We start from the raw sequence: 19,306 nt of genomic DNA on the forward strand, positions 1-19,306 counted from the left end.
TCCCCACCTCCCCACCCCAAGGAGAAAGGAAGGAGAGGAGGGAAGTGTGGGATGATGTGGGTGGGGCGGCGTGGCGTGCGCTAGGGCCGCGGAGGAGGGGCGGGCTCGAAGTGGGCGGGGCGGGCCAACGTCTCCGCCCCGCCCCCTCCGTGCGATCGCGACCCGGCCGCCGTCCCTCCCTTCGCGCGTCACCATTGGCCGAGAGGCGCCGGATGGGCGGGGCCGGGGCCGGGCCGGCGGGCGGGGCGGGCGGGCAGTGATGGCGGCGGGCGATGGGGACTTGAAGCTCAGCACCCTGGGCGGCGGCGGCGGCGGCGATAGTAGCAGCAGCAGCGGCGGAGGCGGCGGCGAGGCCGGCGGCGAGGCCCCGGCGGGCGGCGCGGAGGAGGGCAGCGGCGGCTGGACGCTGTGGCCTGCGGGCGGCGGCGGCAGCGAAGGCGGCGGCGGGATGCTGCTGAACGTGCTGCTCGTGCTGCTCGTGCTGCTTGGGGCCTACCGGCTGTGGGTGCGCTGGGGCCGGCGCGGGCTGGGTGCGGGCGCGGGCGCCAGCCCGGACAGCCCGGCCGCCGCGCTGCCGCGCATGAAGAAGCGCGACTTCAGCCTGGAGCAGCTGCGCCAGTACGACGGCGCGCGCACGCCGCGCATCCTGCTCGCCGTCAACGGCAAAGTGTTCGACGTGACCAAAGGCAGCAAGTTCTACGGCCCCGGTGAGGGCGGGGGCGCGCGGGAGGGGGGGGAAACGGACCGCCCATCCCCCATCGGAGCCCCGCGGCTCAGGCCCGGCCTCCGGGGCCCGAGCCAAGCCGGGGCCGCCTTTTGTCCTGGGGACCCAGGCCTGCCCGTGCGGGTTCTCGAAGCCGGTCTTGAGCCGCGCGTTGTGGCGGAATCGGGGCAGGTTCCAGAGCCGTGGGAGGAGGGGTGCGGGGTCGCCCGCTCTCGGGTGGGGCGGGGCGCTTTATTTTCACCGGTGTTTGTGTCGAGGTAGCGTGGAAAGGCTGTGCGAGGCCCCGTTAGTGCCGGGGAGACGAGCGTCCGGGCGCGGCGCTTGGCTGGGGCTCTTTCCTGGGGTGGCCGGGCCGGAGTCGCGCTGACTCCTCGGAGCCGCCTCCCGGGGCTGAGCCTCAGCTTGTGGAGGCTGAGCCAGCTCCGGGACCCTTAGGAAGGCATCGTCCGGCGTTTGCGCGCGGTTCTGCCGGCCGCCTGCCTGTGTCCGCTCCTGGCTAATGCCCGAGAGCCCAAGGGTCTGGAGAACCTCACAGACCCAGGCGTCCGCGTGCGTGTGGGCGCTTGTGGGCTCCGTGCACGCGAGGGCCGGGCTCCCGTGGGAGGCTGCAGGGGGCCGCGGCTCGAAACGGTCACCGCCGCACGGACGCTGTCTCCGTGTCCACCCGGAGCCCCGAGCTCGCCCGGCCACCGCCGCTAATGCTGATGTGGATGGTGAGCCCAGGGCCATGCCCGACCGTGAGTGCCTTAAAATAGCCGCGAGAGGGGGAGGCTACGGACATTTTGTGTGGTGCCCTGCCACGATCACACCTGTGATCCCACACGTTGGCACGTTTCAAATGGGGCCCGCTGGAATCCCCAGGAACCCAGAGATGAGCCCTGCGGACACCACCCAACCCCTGCTCCCTCCTGTCCAGTCCTGCTTTGGGTGACTGTGAGAAAGGTTGTCCACATAACTGTGTGGGCTTGGCACTTCCTTTATTCTTTGATTAGCAAACGGTAAGAAAGTCTATGTTTTAAGTTTAGCAGGGAAAATCGTTGAAATATTCTAGCTTTGCCACTCAGTATTTTAAGGAGGTTTTTCGAGGACCTGTGATTTCAAATTGGTGTAGAAAAGTGATCTCTCAATCTTCCACTACAAATCGGCACTTTGCAATTTGAGAGTTGCCTGGAACCCTTCGAGGTTAAGTGACTTGCCCATGGTCACACAGTCTGGGCCACTGAGTAGGGACTTGAACGTGTAGGTCTTTCTGACTGATAACAGCACCTATGGCTCCCTGCCCCTACTGCTTACTATTACTAGAAAATACATTCTATTTAGGGTTTTAATTTAAGTAATTTTCAGGTAAACCACTTTTTAGTTAAAACAATTTGCTAACAAGTATTAATCTTATCTGAGAGGCTGACCTCACCTTTAAGGATCACCGAGATTAAGAAACTTTCTATATCTAGCCAAACCCCAAATTGGACAGTTGTAACTTTATAGTGCCTTACTGAAGATGACTAGCTTACATTTACTTCATCAGGGTGCCTGGTGGGAGTTTTCTACAATAACAACAGAGTGCCTAGTTTGTAGAATTAAGTCATTTGATGGATTTAGCATTCTTTCAGCATTAGTATAGTAGAAATAACTTAAGATTCCTAGATGACCTGGGTTCAAATTTTAGTTCTGTACTTAATCACCCACATAACCTGACATCTGTCATTTCTTTGGGCCTCAGTTTACTTCTGCAGAATGAAAGAGTGTTGCTACCTCAGAGCTTTTAGCCTGGGGTCCATGAAAATATCTTAAAACTTTCCATGCTATATGCATTTAAAATATGCCCGAATCATCCCCAGACAGACCAAAAAGGATAGGAACCCCCACACTTGCTGATCTCTAAATCTGTGATCGGATATTGTAAATACAGAATTCTCATGGCCACACAGGAGAAACATGTATGATCAGTACAAGGAACCAGGAAAACAAGAGACAATGGGTTACGGCACATACTGCTGGCTGTTGTTGGCGTGACTGCTTATCTGAGAGAAACTTGTTAAGAGGCCCACTGGCAAGCCTCCATGTTATTGTGCTTTCTGAAGTTGACTTAACCTAGTCTAAGATTCGGATCCTTTAGAGAAATTACAATACAGACACTTGAAAAATTACAGTGGCTATCAGATAAAAGTAGTCTTTTATATCGGTTTTTAACTATTGAGTTGAACTAATTTTAGCCTTCGTTAAAATTAAGAATGAGGGGAGGTTATGATTTTGACATTTTATGGAACTATTCATTGACTTGCTAATAGTGGGAGAAATGAGATCTAATTTTCAGTTGAGATTTGTTCTGGTACTAGTGAAGTTGTTTTTGTAAATGTATTGTTTCAATTCAGCCAACAGTCAAGTGCCTATTTTCTACAAGGGTTTAGGGTCTTGAAGCTACAAAGACAAAAGCAAATAACCCCCATCTTGGAGGAACTTTCTAAATTTCTATGAACTGAGCAAATACATCACCTTATGGATCTATTATAAAGGGAGTGATCATACAGCTGGGACTGTTGGTAGGTGGAGGAGTTCTTTCATCTCTTTGGTCTTCAGTTTTCTCAACTCTAAATTTAGGGGATCGGTTGAGATGCTTTCTAGGTGTTATTATTCCAGTGCTTGTGTTTTTAAGAGCCCATCAAGCTCATTTCTGCCCACAGACATTCCTGGACATTGGACATTCCTGGTTTACAACAGCATTTGTGGAATTATTAAATTTCTTTTTTAATTTAATATTGCCATTCCCAAAGTTTTTCTTCAATATTACATTTGGAATATATGCTATGATACATGGATTTATGAATAAAATGAAAAAATAGGCATTACATTTCAGTTAACTTAAAACATGAAGAAAATGTCATGCTGAAAAAAAATGGGAGGAAAATCACAGCTGGAAGGGATCTCAGAAGTCCAACCTCTGATGAATCTGACATCCAGAAAAGTGCTCATCTAGCTGCTGCTTGGAGAGCTCCAGTCCTGGGGAGCTCCTGGTTTGGCAAACTGGGTAAATGTTTTTAGCCCCAGAAAGGGCAGTGTTGGAAGGAGCCCTGGAACCCTCTGGGGTGCTCACCGCTACAGGTGGCAGCGATCTTCAGGAACCCAAGTCAGAGCCAGCAGTACAAACAGGACAAAGGCTGCCTGAGTGTGTATACCATCTAGTGAGTCTGTAAACCATTTTCCCCAAAGTAAATTATAAGGTCAGCCCTTCAGACTCATGGCCTAAGAATTTAGTTGCTCAACTAGTAGTTATTGTATTCTGTGCATAGGCACTTTCTGTTCACTGGGACTTAAAAAAAACAACAACAAAATTGTGCTCGTTTTAATGCAAAAAAGTTGGCTTCTGGAGTTTTATTGACTTCATTATTTGTTTCCTTATGACTAGCTTTGTGATAGACATAATCATAGGATCATACATTTCATGCCAGAAGGGACCCTTCCTCCCATTTTGCAGACCAGGAAACTGAGGCCCTCAGGGGTTAAATGACTTGTTTAGTGTTACACAGGTAGTGGCAGTGCAAGAATTTGAACCCCGGGCTTATGGCTTCATGTCCGGTGATCTTTCAGTCACACCACACTATCAAATTTAACACAAAAATAAAATTAGATTATTGGTTGTTGTTATAACCCATCATGAAATAAAAGTGATTAGGAGAGAAGGCAGATCATAAGGATCATAGGTTTAGTGCCTCAGAGATCTTGTAGTCCAAACAGGCTCCTCCAGGTGAGGGGACCAGCAGCAGGGTCATCTGGGTGGCAGGAAGCATTAGGGTCAGGATTGGAACCCAAGACCTGCCCCATCTCCCTCGCTGACTGACTTCAAGAAGATTCTGGTCTCCCTCCTCTTACACACAGCCTCCTCACTTAGGCTGGCTAAAATAACCCCATGGAAAGGGAGGTGACACCACCTCCACCTGCTGCGTGTATAGTAGCTAAAGTAAAGCAATTAGAATTTATAATTGTGACTCCCGCTGGGCACAGAAGGAATTCAGGAAAGATTAGCTAAGGCTCAGCTCAAATTCTTTAATAGAAGTGGTTTTCTGCTGCTGTGTTTATTAAGTATTTGTAAAAGTTTAAAGAGAGTTTTTAACTTTAAAACTGTATGGATCATAGCCCTAGATTGACAGGTTAGAAATGGCATAACAAGGATTACAAGTCACACATTGTATTTAAAACCAACTTCACCTTCCCTTAAAGAGGATTTGGCCATTAGGATTTGGTTCTTGATAGGATTAGAGAGCATTGATTAGGAGGAAGAAGGTGCTGCCCTCCCTTCCCTTCATAGAAGCATGGCACACAGTGTGGCGTGACCACCCAGAAGGCCGAGATGTTCCTAGGCTGAGTTCAGAGAGGCACTGTGTTCAGAGAGAGGTACAGTGTCGGGGTTAGGCAGGCCAAGTGGTGACTGTCCTACTGTACGTGTCAGGCCACATCACAAGGAAAGAAGACTGTTGTTGGCGCTGGTGCCTTTTAGGAATGACACCATCATCCGGAGGGTGTCCAGGGAGCCTGCCCAAGAGACTCCTTGGCCAGGAGGCCCTCGGAGTCTGGAACTAGAGGCAGAACAAGTCTTGATGCAAGGTGCCAAAGTGAGCCATGGGGTCACTCCCACCAGAGGTCTGGAGGCAGAAGCTAACCGAGCCTCTTGGGAATGCTGGCTTACCTGGGGGGCCCTTCCTGCTCTAGGTTCCTCTGAGGATGGAAGGGCCACTTCTTAAACAGGCATGGGGATACTAGAACTGGACGGGGAACTAGAACATAGGGATACTAGATACTAGAACTGAGAATAATCAGGTCAGCCCTCCCATTTGACAGATGAGGTAGCTGAGGCCTAAATAGAACCAAGTGATTTGCCTGGAGATGTGCTCAATTCACTAAGTCCTTTACTGAGTGTGCTGTATAAAGCAGTCCCTGCCCTCCAAGCAGCTACTACGTGTTCGCAATAAGTGTAGTTGAAGGACGACTGAGACAAAGAGAGAACTAGGCTAGAGAAACATGGGAGAGATTGCCAGGACAGGCCTAGAAGGGTGGCAGGCTCCAGAGAAGCCAGCCAGTGTAGGAATGTGGTCAAGGTATAGTGTAGCACCCTAGGCAGCTGTGTGGAGGTGGGCGATGGAGGGCTGACTTCATAGAATGGCCCGTCCGGTTCAGCTGGATTACAAAGTTGGGCACGACCCAAGGCAGACTGAAAACCTCTGGAGCTCTCAATGCATCGTGGAGCACAGGGCCTGGGACCTAGTAGACAGTTAAGAAGTGCTTGTTGATTGATTGCTTTGCAGAGCAGTAGGTTTCCCTTAGATGGAGGGCTCCAAGCAAAGCTAGTAGGGCCCTTTGTTGAATTTGCAAACCTTAAAGCTCTCTCTACTTGCCGGCTGCTGGTACTGGTCAGGGATGGGCTGGGGTAGACGGCCCCACCCCAGAGATTTCAGTGACACAGGGATATACATAAGTGATTCTAGAGTCTAGAACTTGAGACAGCAGCTGTGGACTGACTGCCAGTTCCACGAGCACTCGGGACGGGATTGAGCCCAGGCTTTTCCTCTTGCCAGTGTTGGACCGACCCTGAACCAGCCGGAGTCCAGGGTGTCACCCAGACAAGCTGCCCTGAGGATCAAGGGGAGTGCCACACAGTAAAATACTATATAACTTGGCAATTATAATTTCATAATAATTCCAAATGATCTTACTGCTTTTAGTAACCCCTTTATTCAAAACAGCAGAATATGTAGTAATAGCTAACATACATGCTGGGCACTGTTACCATGTGCTTTGTATTATTCCTATCCTCACGACAGCCCTGGGAAGTAGCTGCTGCTTTTATCTCCATTTTACAGATGAGGAAACTAAGGCAGACAGAGCACAGCTAGTAAGTATCTGAGTCTAGATTTGAACTGGGGTCTTCTTGATTCCAGGCGCAGCTCTGTCCACTGTACCACCTTGTGTTCTAGCCTTGTAAGGAAGTCTTCCAGTATTTAACCTAGATTTTTCCTACTTAGCTTAGTTTACTTCCCACTTCTCTATCTTACAGATTATTCCTTCACATACCATATAGTAGGCTAATTCCAGATGTCTTAGATTCCACTCAAAAACATGGTGGGGTGCCCATAGGAACGAGGCTAAGAGCGATGGAGAGGAGCACATTCATGTGGGGTCTTTTCTCGTTTGAAAAGGGGCCTGTCATCTGAATGGGTTCCTTTCCCCAGACCCCTGTAGGAGCGTGAATGAACCTCACCTGCACAGCGCAACTCTGTGCTTGCTCCTTCGTCTTCCCAGGCCCCCCCAAGTCCACATCCAGCGTTCTGCCCACTAGACCAGGCTGCTTCAACCCTTATGGCATTATCACATTATTTTGATTCTTTTACTTTATGTAACTAGTCATTTCTTTAAACCTGGGGTTAAAAGTACATTTTCTCCAGGAAATCTTTTTTTAGGAGCAAAGCAACCTTTTTCTTCTGGTTTATGTGAACTACAGTTATTCCTTCCACATCACACCTTGCCTGTTTGGGTTTCAGTGTGTAACGCAGGTTGGCATAAGAAATTAAATGGGAATTTTGGGGGAGTTTTGCACAAGCTATAGACAAGCAAAGGCCAGCAGATGACACAGAAAAAAATTAGAAACTCAGAAATGCATAAATTATATGCATAATATCAGTATATTTTGTCTTTTAATACCATAATAATTCAGACTTCTTCTGTACAAACGGAGGGCCAAAAAATTTTATGTGGATATTCCAGATCATGGCGGCACTGTGTCTTTAACCTCCCTGAGATGTGAAGGGGATTACTCCTAATCGAAGTGATTGTTCATCTAGAGGAGGCCCATTTAAATTTCAAGCATTTTCTTGGCCCATAGTTTTTAGGTTCTAGCCCCGATCTGATCAAGCTCCTTGTGGAACATCTCTTTTGTGGCACCCCTCTAATTCATACCGCTCCGCTGAAGCTGCTCCAAGGTCCCCAAGGACTTCTGGATTGCTAACTTCAGTGGCATTCTCAGATTTCATTTTCCTTAACTTCTGTGTAGTGTAGCATTCGATGCTGTTAACCATTCCTTCTTAAAATTATCTCCCCCTTGGCCTCTGGCACCTGCTTCTGTCCCTCTCTTCTCTCTTCTGGCATAGCTCTCTCCTTCCTGGTTTTCTCTCCATTTCTGCCCCCATGCTAATGAGATTGTTCAGTCCCCAATCCGTAGCCCTAAGGGTCACCCTCACAGCTCTGCTCCATCTTTTTTTGACCTTTGGCTATCCTCCAATCTTGGTCTCTAGGTGTGACCTTCCTCCAGACCTGTTGTCCTGCTTTTGCAATTTTGTGTAGGCTGTTCACCTGCTTAGAGTGTATCAATATAGTCCCCGTCCTCCAAGGTCTCATCTCTCCCCAGTGGCCTTCGTGAGTCCTCTCCTGACCACTGGACAGAGAAGAAATCCGTCTTGCCCTTTTTTCAACTGCAGGAATACCTAAGGTCACCCCCTCTTTGTGCACTTATCAAATATCCTGCCCAGATGGTTGGTATAGTTTGCTTTTGTCAGCAGAAACTTTTCACTTTCTGATCCCATCCCTCCCTGACCCCTACCTGCCCTGTCACACTACATTGCAGTACACCATGCCCCGCCCCCCCAATCCTCTCCCCATTCCCATGCTCTCCTTTTTGTGATCTAAGGGGAAGTATCAGGAGGAAAGCCGTGTGATGAAACTGCTTGAAAAATCTATATATGTCTGATGAAGGAGCTGTTAATAGTGTAACAACCAAGCAGAGCATGTTTACTAAGCACATTCCAAGCCCTGCGCATGTGAAACAGTTCCTGCCTTCAAGAATTTGCTGAGGAAGACAGCATGTACCTGTACAGATATATACAAGATCCTTTAGCAAAGAGGGTGAGAAGTGCTGGGCGTGAGGGCACCTTTAGGAGGTGAGCTTTGAAGGAATCTAAGGATACCAGCTGGCGCGGGTGAAGGGGAGTGCATCCTCTTTATTGGAGACGAGAGTTGAGGGGAGTAGAAAGAAGGCCAGTCATTCCCTCGGGCAGTCGGTAGAATTTTGGTCTGTGTATATGAAAAAGGCATAATGGACACTTGAGGACTGGATGAGGAGGGCGTTGTGGGGGAGACATTTGGGGCTTCTGTTGCTGTAGAGAACCTCAGTGGTGGCACCCTCTGTGCCAGTACAGTTTTGTATTTCAAATTTTCTTTTTCAAGTAAGGTAACCAGAAATAGACTTGTGCTTTAGGACTCCTGTGTTTGGCACAGGCCTAAACCAGCAAAAACTGCTTCATAACAGAAATTACATTCTAGGCTGTTCAGTGTACAAAAAAATGTCATGAGTGTTATAAATAGGGTGTCAGACTCTCTAAATGTGCTTCTAAACCTTTTGTCTGAGTGCTTCAGGCCCACAGCCTTTGAATGCAGAGTGCTAGGTCCTTGACCTTTTCTTATGCCGCCACCCGCAAATGTGATTTCTTTTTGTATGCTATGCTATGATACTAGATCCCAGAGGGTATACAGTAGGTTACGTGGCTCTTTTGGCCAACGATTTTATGTATGGCCTTTAATCTAATGTGGGCCACCAAAGGATTTTGGGTCTCTACTATGATGTCTCTACTAGAGACAGTCTGACAGTGGTTGGTTGCTGAGGGTCACATGACAACCCAGAATCCTTTGGCCAGCTGTATGTCATGTAGGCCTGGTCTAGAGGCACATAAATGAGCACCGTTGATTTTAAAATTCTAGAAGTGACTAGGATTTAATTCAAGAAATAATTATTGAAGTTTACCATCAAACACTGTTCTATTATGCTAATAATTCATGTTAATATAGCATGGTTTCATATCTGTGAAGGAATGTGTAGGTGTTCAATTTTGTAGATCAGGAAACTGAGATGGAAATTTTTTTATACAGTGACAGCAAGTGTGGCTTAGAGGGATCTTGACTCTGAATGAATGCATAAATGAGAGCTTTTATTAAGGATCATGCAAAGCACTGGATTTATTAAGAGATGCATTTATCAAGGATCATGTTAAGCATTGGAAAAAAGAAGTCAGTACTTGGCTTTTGACGACCCCACAACCTGCATGGGCATTTCTAGCTGTGGGTCAGACAAGCAAGGCACCAGGTAACGATGCCTCTTCTTTAGGGTCACTTCAGTTGTTCACACAGCAGCCATTTCTGCTGCTGAGCCATAGAGGAAGCCAGGGACTTTGGCGGTGAGCACTCAATTTCTGCATCTTCAGGAGTCCTCATAGCCACAGCTGCTGAGGCTGTGGGCCAATGGGCACCTCTCCCCAAGCATTGCTTCCCTGGGACATGACGTTCTCAGTTCTTCACTCTGAATGAGCCTCCCAGTTATGGGACATGCCGGTCATACTTGAATTCTTCAGCAACCACTGCTTTGCATGCTTGGTGGGACCTTGCCCTAACCTCCAGCCACACGTGTGGCCATGTGGATGACTTGGTGACACCCTTCTTCACTTGTGCCTGCAACAGAGTTCTCTTACGGTTCCTGAATTAGCCTAGCCTGCAGCTCTCAGTTCTGAGCACTAGGGATTCCCTGTTAGGTTTGGGGTACAGTACTAAAGAGTCTTCATTTGTTTGCTGCAAAACTGTTTCACTGAAGAGTTTGTTATTTTGTTTTTGCTAAGGACCCCACTTATTATGACCATACCCTTTTTTTAGGTTTTAAGGTCATTTTTCCCTCATGTCCCATTTCATTCTGTCCTTTTCTCCAGTCGGAATAATTGCTGATTAAATACCATGTAAGGAGAAATTTGTTACAAACCTGAAAAGGTTATTGCTCATAAAATACACTAAGATTTAGTGGGGGGTGGAGTAATAGCAGAACATTATCTTCATTTCATGTGGTCCTCATCATCTTGGAGACCGATGCTGTTCTCATCACCACCTCACAGCAGAGAGTTAAGTGATCTGCCCACAGTGACAACCAGTAGATGTCCAAGGTGGGATTGGGGAGTTCTCTCTGTGTTGGGCCACACAGAGTTGGTAAAAGGCATGTACTCCCAGGGAGTCATGGTTCTTAGGGCATTCTGACCTGTGGATCCCTGAGGCACATCCACTGGAGCAGGGCTGGGAGGGGGCTCAAAGATCATGTAGGCCAACCCCCTTAGTTTACAGATGAGGAAACCTGAGCCCAAGAGGTTAAGTGATTTGTGATATGGCCAACAACACAACCAGGGTAGGGGTGGGATGACCAGATCCAGCTCCCTTCATGTGATGCTGCATTGTCTCAAAGCAGGATGGGTTGGAAATCCAGGTATCCTTGCTTGGGATTGAATTTTAATTCATTAAATCATCCTTAATGAGATCTTTATAAAACAAGTTTCATCCCTAGTTTATTGACAAGCATAGAGGAACCGCTTGAAATGCATTAATGGCTAAACTTACTCCTACACTTTAGAACTCTCGACAGTGTGGCTAGGCCGACTGCTGGTGGAGTTAGTGGAATTAGAATTAAAGTATGTTTGGCCCTATCTCTGATAGAGGATTAACAAGATGTCTAAAAATGGCATCCTTGGTATAGAGAGAGGTTATTTTTAAAGGCTCTGTTCTATGAATCATGGTATTTTTCCCTTGTTAGGATTTTCACTTGAATTTGTGGCTCAATTTTTTTTTTTGCCTTAGATTCCAAATGATTGCTAATTCCTGAATTTATTTTAATGAACTAGGAATTTTCAGACCTAATATTGCATTATAACACTATTGTTGGTTGGGTGGATCCTTACTTATTCAACATTATTGAAAGCCAAGTACAGCTAATAAAACATGAACAAGTCTGTTATATAAGAGTTTAATAGAATGGGAATTATGACTGGTTTCTGAGGTTGTACCTCTTTTTTCATGAGTCCATATTGCTAATACTAGAAAAAGCTGCTTTCGTTAGAATGGAATTACTCACACTCAGAACTGACTGATCCCACATACAAAATCATGTTATGGTTTTGCATAACTTTTTGGTGAAAGTGAAGAAATCTGTTGCCACAGAGACTTTGGAAAGCTCAATCTTTCACATAAAATGCTGCAATTTTTTAAAGAAGATAGCCTGAAAAGTTGGGTGGGGAAACATCTATTTACCACTGAACCATTTCTCTTCAAGAGTCAAAAAAGCATACTTTTGTTTTAGTTTTAGCATGGCATTTTAACTGTTTATACAAGTCTACTTTAATTCAACAGCTGTCAAGAAGAAAAGGGGGTGACATTTATTCAAAATCGAGACCTCCTGGAGGAAACTGGCATTATACACACATTAGATCATATACCAGTGCATATATTAATTAATTTCCTTAAGCTAGGAGTTTTTCTGCCTAGCAGTTTTCAAAGACAATAGCCATCTTTTTCTTTGCCTTTCTGCCCTTAAAATGAAAACCCATGTAAATCTGCCATTGGAACAACCTCCTGTAGCTGGAGCTAGCTTTTTCACCCCTCATTGGGCTTAGACAAGTCACTTCTCTAGGTGTTAGCCTCCTCTTCTGTTAAATGAGGTGACCTCTGAAATACCTTCCATCTTCCAATTTCAAATAAGAGTTGTACCGTGCAGGAATTTTTTCTTAGGGGCAAGGAGTGAGTTGCAGGAGTGAGAAGCCATAGAATCTGAGTATATATTTATCCCAACTCTGTTGTTAACCAGCACTGTGACTTTAGAAAAGTTGTTTTGTCCTTGTCCTGTTAGTTGAAGGGTGAGTAGAAAGGCCCAGATATCTAAGGGTTCGGACAGGTGTCTCCTCGAGGAGGTCTCCGGGATATAGTAGCAGGTGGACCCTTTGTGCTGTGTCAGTGACCCTCCATCTTTTGCCATGGACTGTGGGGGGTGATACAAGCAAGGGATCTGCCCTCCCACCCTTGGGAAAGGGGGTTGTCCCTGGAAGTCCTAATTGAGCTAGTTTTGGAAGAGAGGCACTGGTAGGAGTCAGTGTCCAGGACCTGAACTGACTGGGCTGGGCTGGAAGAGAGCCTCCTGGCTGGCAGCCTGCTCCTACCAACTTCTAGATGGAGTCTAGACCACAAGTTTAGTTTGATCTTGGATGTGCTGAGTTTGATGTGCCAGTGGTTCATCCACATGGCGGTCTTGGGAATTTAGCATAATCCAAATGTGACTAGTACCTGATGATTAAGGAGCGGTGGAGTTTTTATTGGGTGTTTTAGGTTCTTCCGGAAAGTAGGAAGGAAATTCTGTCAGCTAACAGCATGACATAATTTTCATTACCTCAAAATATTTTTTTAAAAAGTGGGGCGGGGGAGATTATTGGAAAGCTAAATTGTATATTCATTTAACAATGAATCTTGCCCTAAGTGTATATGGTACCCTGACATGTTATTCAGTGCTAGCATGAAGCCATCAGAATTAACAAAAACATTGAAAAATACATGAACTTTTATTGCCAAATCATGTATGTATGTGTGTCGTGTATAAGAATGTTCGTGTCCATATTTTTTTGGGTTTGTTTTTGGTTTTTTTTTTTTTTTTTTTTTTTTTTTTGTTTTTTTTTTTCATGTCCACATTTTAACAGCTTGATAACTGAATAGTCTAGCCAGTTAAAAAAATCTTCCAGAGCAACACCTTTTGATTAGTTTGCAAGAATGATGGATATTTAGTAGCTAAATTTCACCATTTGGGGGGGGATAAGTCTATGGCCAGTGGGGCATTTCTTCTTCCATTAGGATCTTTGGATCCTTTCCTTGGGAAATATTCTTTCAGCTATGACAGCCATTAAATCCAAGTACTTAAATAAACAGCTTTAGAAACAGGCCTTTGAATTATTGAATCATAAACTGTTAAACCAAGATTTAAAAAATAATATTCAATCACATTGCTCTCATGAAAAATATTACCCCTTTTTATGAGCAAAAGTTTTATGTACTACTAATAAAATGAAATATTTTTAACATACTGTATTTCCCCTTTATGTCAGCCTTTTAAACTTTGTCTTGCATGTTTTCTTAGTGTACATAATATGTTAGTATAGTTAGCATATGGCATAATTTATGAATATACCTACATTAGGGTCTGTTCTCAAAAAAGATTTTTCTCTATAGGGGCACATGATCCAAAAAGTTTGGCGACCGCTGCTCTAGAGATGACTTTAGCTTGTGCTGTAGCTTTTATTTCTTAGGTTATTTATTTCCTTAAAGTTATTAAAGCCATTTGAGCAAACTAGAATCTAATTCAGTAGTATCTTTGTAGACCATATTAATTTTTACTTTCAAATATTTTGGAGTTAAATTTTTGAAAAATATTCCTTTGGAACACTAATTGAAATAATTGTTTTAGTGGTAGAGATGTTAGCTAATCCAGTGAGCTCTCATTTGCTTTGGAAGACAAATTAGAAAGTGCCTGAGAATGTTGCAGCCCCCTCCCCCTTTTTTTTTTTTTGCTTATTCTGTCATGTTAGCTTGAATGTCATAATTAAAATGTGCCAATACCAATTCATTTGTCTTCATAGAAATAATTTGCCTTTATGGTCCATAAGACTGATCCGTTTTATTGGGCTGATGAACACAAGAACTTTCAAACAATTCAGGGGACAAGAAGACCCAAGTTTCAAGTGACCTTTTAGAAGGCATTCTCCCCACTGTCACTTAGGGCTCTTCTTCCAGATGCCTAGATCAGAGAGTCCCAAGACCCTTTCCAGGAGGAGGGACTTTTCAGAAGATCCCAAGGAGAAAAAGGATGAGTTTATTGATTGTTCCACCACCTGACTGACCTTGCTAAATGAATATGTGTGCGTAATCTAGGTGAAAGTATCAGCTAAATCAGAGTGAATAGAAGGGTGCTCTCCTTATCATAAATAAGAATTCGTCTAATTCATTCTGTAATGACTCGGGATTCAGTATTTTTATAAAAGTGCGCACAGGAATAAAGAACCAAGAATAAATTGGGCAACTAAACCATTAGCAGAAACGTGGTGGCTCAGTGCATAGAGCATTGGACCCAGAGGCAGGAAGCCCTGAATTCAAATGCTACCTGACCCTTGGAGCTGTATGACCCTGGGCAAGTCACTTAGCCTCAGCTTTTCCCAGGATTATTGTGAGGATCAATTGAGATATTTGTCTTGCAAGCTTTGTAAGACCTAAAGTGATGTAGAATGTTAGCTTTGGTGGTATCCTTTTCATGAAGAGCCTCCTTTAGGAAACCTGGCAGCTCTTTAAATTTATATGTACTTTATAGTTGGTAACATAATTTAAACGTTTATTGGCACATATTCTAATAATTCATATTCAGTAATTGTTTTGTTTTATACATAATCGAACCCTTTGGGGGGTTCAGTTAGGTTCAATTAGGATCAGTTTTTGAGACTTAAATGTGACTCTGAAGATTAAGACAGACTCAAGATTGGAATCATGAGTTCTTCGGGAGGTTATTTTGGAGGGGGATGGGGAATATGATAGGAGTTTTGTAGATAGCTCTTTGTATTAACAAATGAGTTCTTTAGATATTAACATTATATTATTTTAGATACTAAATTAACCTGAGTTTTGTAGATAGCTATGTTATTGGTGCTCAGAGCCTTTTACATTTTTGAATCTGTTCCACAGAACTGTTGATAGGCCCATTTTCTCCTCCCTTTTGCTTCTCTTTAGCCATTTAACTAGTTCTCAGTAAGAAAGTTGTAACCCACAGTAGCTTTCTTCTCTAATGTCACAGATAGCTCTCACTGAATTGCCTAAAGGAAAATGCCCTGGGCTTTTTCTTACTTCTTTATATTAAGCTGCACTTTATAAAGACTAATTTTTTAGAATAGATTTTATCCATTTAGCTAGCCATCCCTGTGAGCCGAGCTTTAGTCCCTTATCAGGAGCAATTAAACCAGGTAGAGCTTCCAACAATGCGTTTTCATGGAAGTTTTCTTAAAAGTATTTGTGTTCCATGGAGTACTATGTTTATTTCTAAGCTGGATGTGAGTAACAAGGTTAAAGTGGGAGCTTGGCTAGGATTTCTAGGTGGGCTCACTCACACTGCCCAGTAAGGGGGACCAGCATGTTTACACAGCTCTTTTCTCTCCCATAGAGAAGGTTAAGGGATGCCAGATTTGGGAGAATGGGGTGAGGAGGGGGGATGTAAATGCTGTAAGAGTAGGATTTCTTCTCTCCTTAATGTAAAGAACAAAATCAGGGGTTTTGTTGAGGTGTTTTTTTTTTCTCATTATGTACCATGTATTTAGTTAAAAATTGTTTTTCCTCGGATTTATCTTTCTTTAAAGTTTCTATTAGACTTTTTCATCCAGTCCAGATGATGGAAGCTCTTGTCTTAACCTCCAGGTCAAGCTTCTCTTTTCTCTCAGAGTTCTGGGACTGGCTTACTGTTTTCGTTTCCTCCACAACACTGCTCAGATTAGGAGGTTTAGCGCTCATGTTGATCTCTAGGACCCTCTGTCTGCCTCCTCAAATCCTGTGACCTCAGCCACCACCAAAAGTGTTCCAGTGACCAGCTGTTCGGATAGTTTTCACCTGATTGTAACCTCCCTCTCACTCACACCTCTGTAAACCTCCAACTAGTACTTCCTCAGGCCATCAGCCCTGCTCTGATTTCACTTCCAGTAGTCTCACAACCCCATAGCTAGCCAATTCTAATCTGCATTGTTTTCTATTCTTATATCTCATGCCTTGCCAAACTCTAGGCTTAATTACTATCATCCTCTATTCCTGCTCCTCCTTCTCTCCTCCATCCCTCCCCCCCCCCCCCGTTATGTCTTTGTATCCTAGCGAGTGAGTGACCAGCACATAGTAAGCTCTTAACCAGTGCTGATTGATACCATTTTGTGATTCTCTCACTAATTGTTTCCTGAAGAGCATTAATTTTATCATTATAGGTATCAGATACCAAAATAAATCACAAGCCCTCCATTCTTTAGTTAAGTGGTCTTTAGTTACCAAGGCCAAAATAATCTGATTGCCAGTTCTGTGGCATTTAACTACTGTGAAACTAATTGGTCTTAAACTTGGGAAGACCATAATGCCAAGCCTTTCCCACTGAGGTAGGACCTGCCAAAACTTGTACATCTTGTTAACGTGGCCATCAAAAATTCTCCACACCATAATGACGAATCATCAGAGAGTAGGTATGTTGCTGTGTGCAGTGTGAGATTATGAATATTTGTCAGTGTCATTTCCCCCGTTTCCAAATCATTTGGCTCCCTGAAAGGGTAGCAGTAGTGACCATGTCTTACCTAACCGTACCCCATCCTTAACACAGTTTGTGAATTGATGATGTGAATAGCGTATGTAAATGAATGAATGACACTGTTGGCTTTATGTTGCCCTATGATACACAGGCCTTACAGTCTGAGGAGGGGTAGGGAACCTTCTTCCTCGTGGCCACGTGTGGCCTCTTAATAAAAGGATTTGTTCTCTGAAACTTGCACTCAATCAAAAGGCCAAACCCAAGGACCTAGAGGGCCGGGCCACATGTGGCCTTGAGGCCACAGGTTTCCCCACCCATGGTAGAGAGTCATCTGCTTTTCATAAACTGTTTATAGTTTTAACAGAGTCTCACTTCAAAACATACTCCATTAGGCCACCTGCCTTGTTGAGTTTTGGAAAAATAGATTCATAAATTGGAAAAATTTCTATTTCTGAGATCACAGAGTACAGGTCTAAATTGTGCTCCTATTATCCTCTACTAATTTAATAATAAACTTTCCAGTATAAGGGACTAGATATCCACCATATTTGGTTAATGTAATTGGGAAAACATTACGAAGTGTACCGTATCAAGCAAACCTTTACATATTGAAAGAGTGCATAGGACCCAGGATGGAAAAATCTTAATCATAATTATCCGAAATCCAAACTCTTCAGAGGGCTCCTGGAATCCTCAAAAAATTTGATCAGGTCAGGGAAAGCCCGGTGTGAGTTCAGAAAGTGGAGAAACTGAGGACAGTGTTTTCAGACTACAGTGAAATAAAATAAATGGCAATATGAATAAAAGACACCAGGTTACCTAGAAACTGGAAAATAATCCAATAAACAACGATTAGGTTAAAGAAGAAATACAGGGAAGAACCATTTGAATCAGTGACAATATATAGCGTGAGTATAGAGCCTACTATGTGCCACAGGCACTTTACAAATATACTTTCATTTAATTGTCATAACAGCCCTGGGAAGTAGTTGCTATCATTATCCCCATTTTAATAGATGAAGAAACTGAGGCAGGCAGAGGCTAAGTAACAGTACTAAATAGTGCCAGTTAATTTTACTAAATTGCCTATGTTAAAAGAAAACAGATGAAGTAAATGTACCTCAGGACACGAGAAAGGAACGAGCAAAGTCCAAGTACAAACCCATTGATGAAGAGTTTAATGGGAACAAGTAGACTAAAACGTGAAAAAGCAGTTGAAATGATAGATAAAAGTCAGGTACTGAAATTGGCAAATCATTAGCGGATTAAAAAGTCTTCAGTTAGAAAATGATTCATGAAAAAGGAGTGAACAAAGTAAAATCAACGTAACTCTTCACTAACAAATCAGAGAGCTTGAAGGAAAGTGATTGGCCGCAAGCACAGCAACCATGGAAACTGGGCATTTCACAGTGGAAACAAAGTCTGCAACAGAAAATCATTTAAGGAAGTGAGTGACAAGCAAAAGGAGCAGGACAAGTGATTATATCATTCACTAAAAACCGCAGACTACCCTGGCCCAAATCAGATATGGATTGTCTCTGCAGAAGCCAGTCATTTGTAGATTACATAGATTATTCCTAACTGCAGACACATTACTACTGCCTTTTATGACTTAAATAGTTTTGATTTTAAAACCTGGAAAAGATGCTCAGATAGTCACACAGAACTATGGACCCACGGATGTGAATTTTCTCTTTAACGATGCAGATTGCAGCCTATCTACTTATGTCCATGCTTCTCCACAGTATGTGGCAGGTCTGCCCAGCCTGCCTCAGGCTTTCTTCACAATGAGGATGCCAGTGCAGCACCTCTGCCATCCAGAGGTTACCTCCCCCCTCCCCGTGTGACTAGTCTCCTTGATGAAATCCTTTAAGGAAATCAGAGGAATTGCCTTCATCATCTGAATGCAAAATACTGAATAATTAGCTAACGGAATAGAATACTGCTACCCCGATGTTCTTGTTTCACACTTTAAGGTTTACTCTCATCCCTTTGAGGTGTAAGAATGGCAAGCGTTCTTTCCCCTATTTTAAAGAAAGAAATTGGGGATCGGCAAGGTGACAGTGAATTGCCCGAGTTCGTAACCGCTAAAGCTTGTCGGAGCTGACTTTGAAAGCGGAGCTCTTCACGGCCCCTGCTACCGCTTTGAGACATACAGTACATTTCAAAGAAATTAGTCATCATAAGTAGTAACAAACAGGGTTTACACCACACGCACAACACTGTTTCAACATAAAAAAAACTATCAGCGTAACATAAACAAACCACCAAACCTCAGGATTTCTTCATTAAAGGGTAAAAGCCTTTCATAAAATTGAGCATTCGTTTAGTTATAAGAAGAGCAAGAATATAGATTCCTACGTTGCAGAGGAATTTTCCCTCACCACTCAAGTACTGTGATCTCATTGATTGGCCAGTTCTTCATTTGGGCAGATAGCAAACCA

General features: G+C 44.2%; 1 protein-coding gene across 2 annotated transcripts in view; it reads left to right on the plus strand.

The window, feature by feature from the left end:
• The first annotated feature begins 259 nt into the window (after positions 1 to 259).
• PGRMC2 (progesterone receptor membrane component 2) overlaps positions 260 to 19,306 on the plus strand; it is a 28,478-nt gene continuing 9,431 nt past the window's right edge. The window contains exon 1 of one of the 2 annotated variants that reach the window (XM_036763544.1): positions 260 to 707. In XM_036763544.1, the coding sequence (XP_036619439.1) occupies positions 260 to 707 (448 nt within the window). Of the gene's footprint in view, positions 708 to 811; positions 1,723 to 19,306 lie in introns of those variants that run through there. The other variant, XR_005010675.1, reaches the window with a different exon arrangement.

This window comes from Trichosurus vulpecula, chromosome 6, assembly GCF_011100635.1.
Source record: "Trichosurus vulpecula isolate mTriVul1 chromosome 6, mTriVul1.pri, whole genome shotgun sequence".
Classification (NCBI taxonomy): Eukaryota; Metazoa; Chordata; class Mammalia; order Diprotodontia; family Phalangeridae; genus Trichosurus; species Trichosurus vulpecula.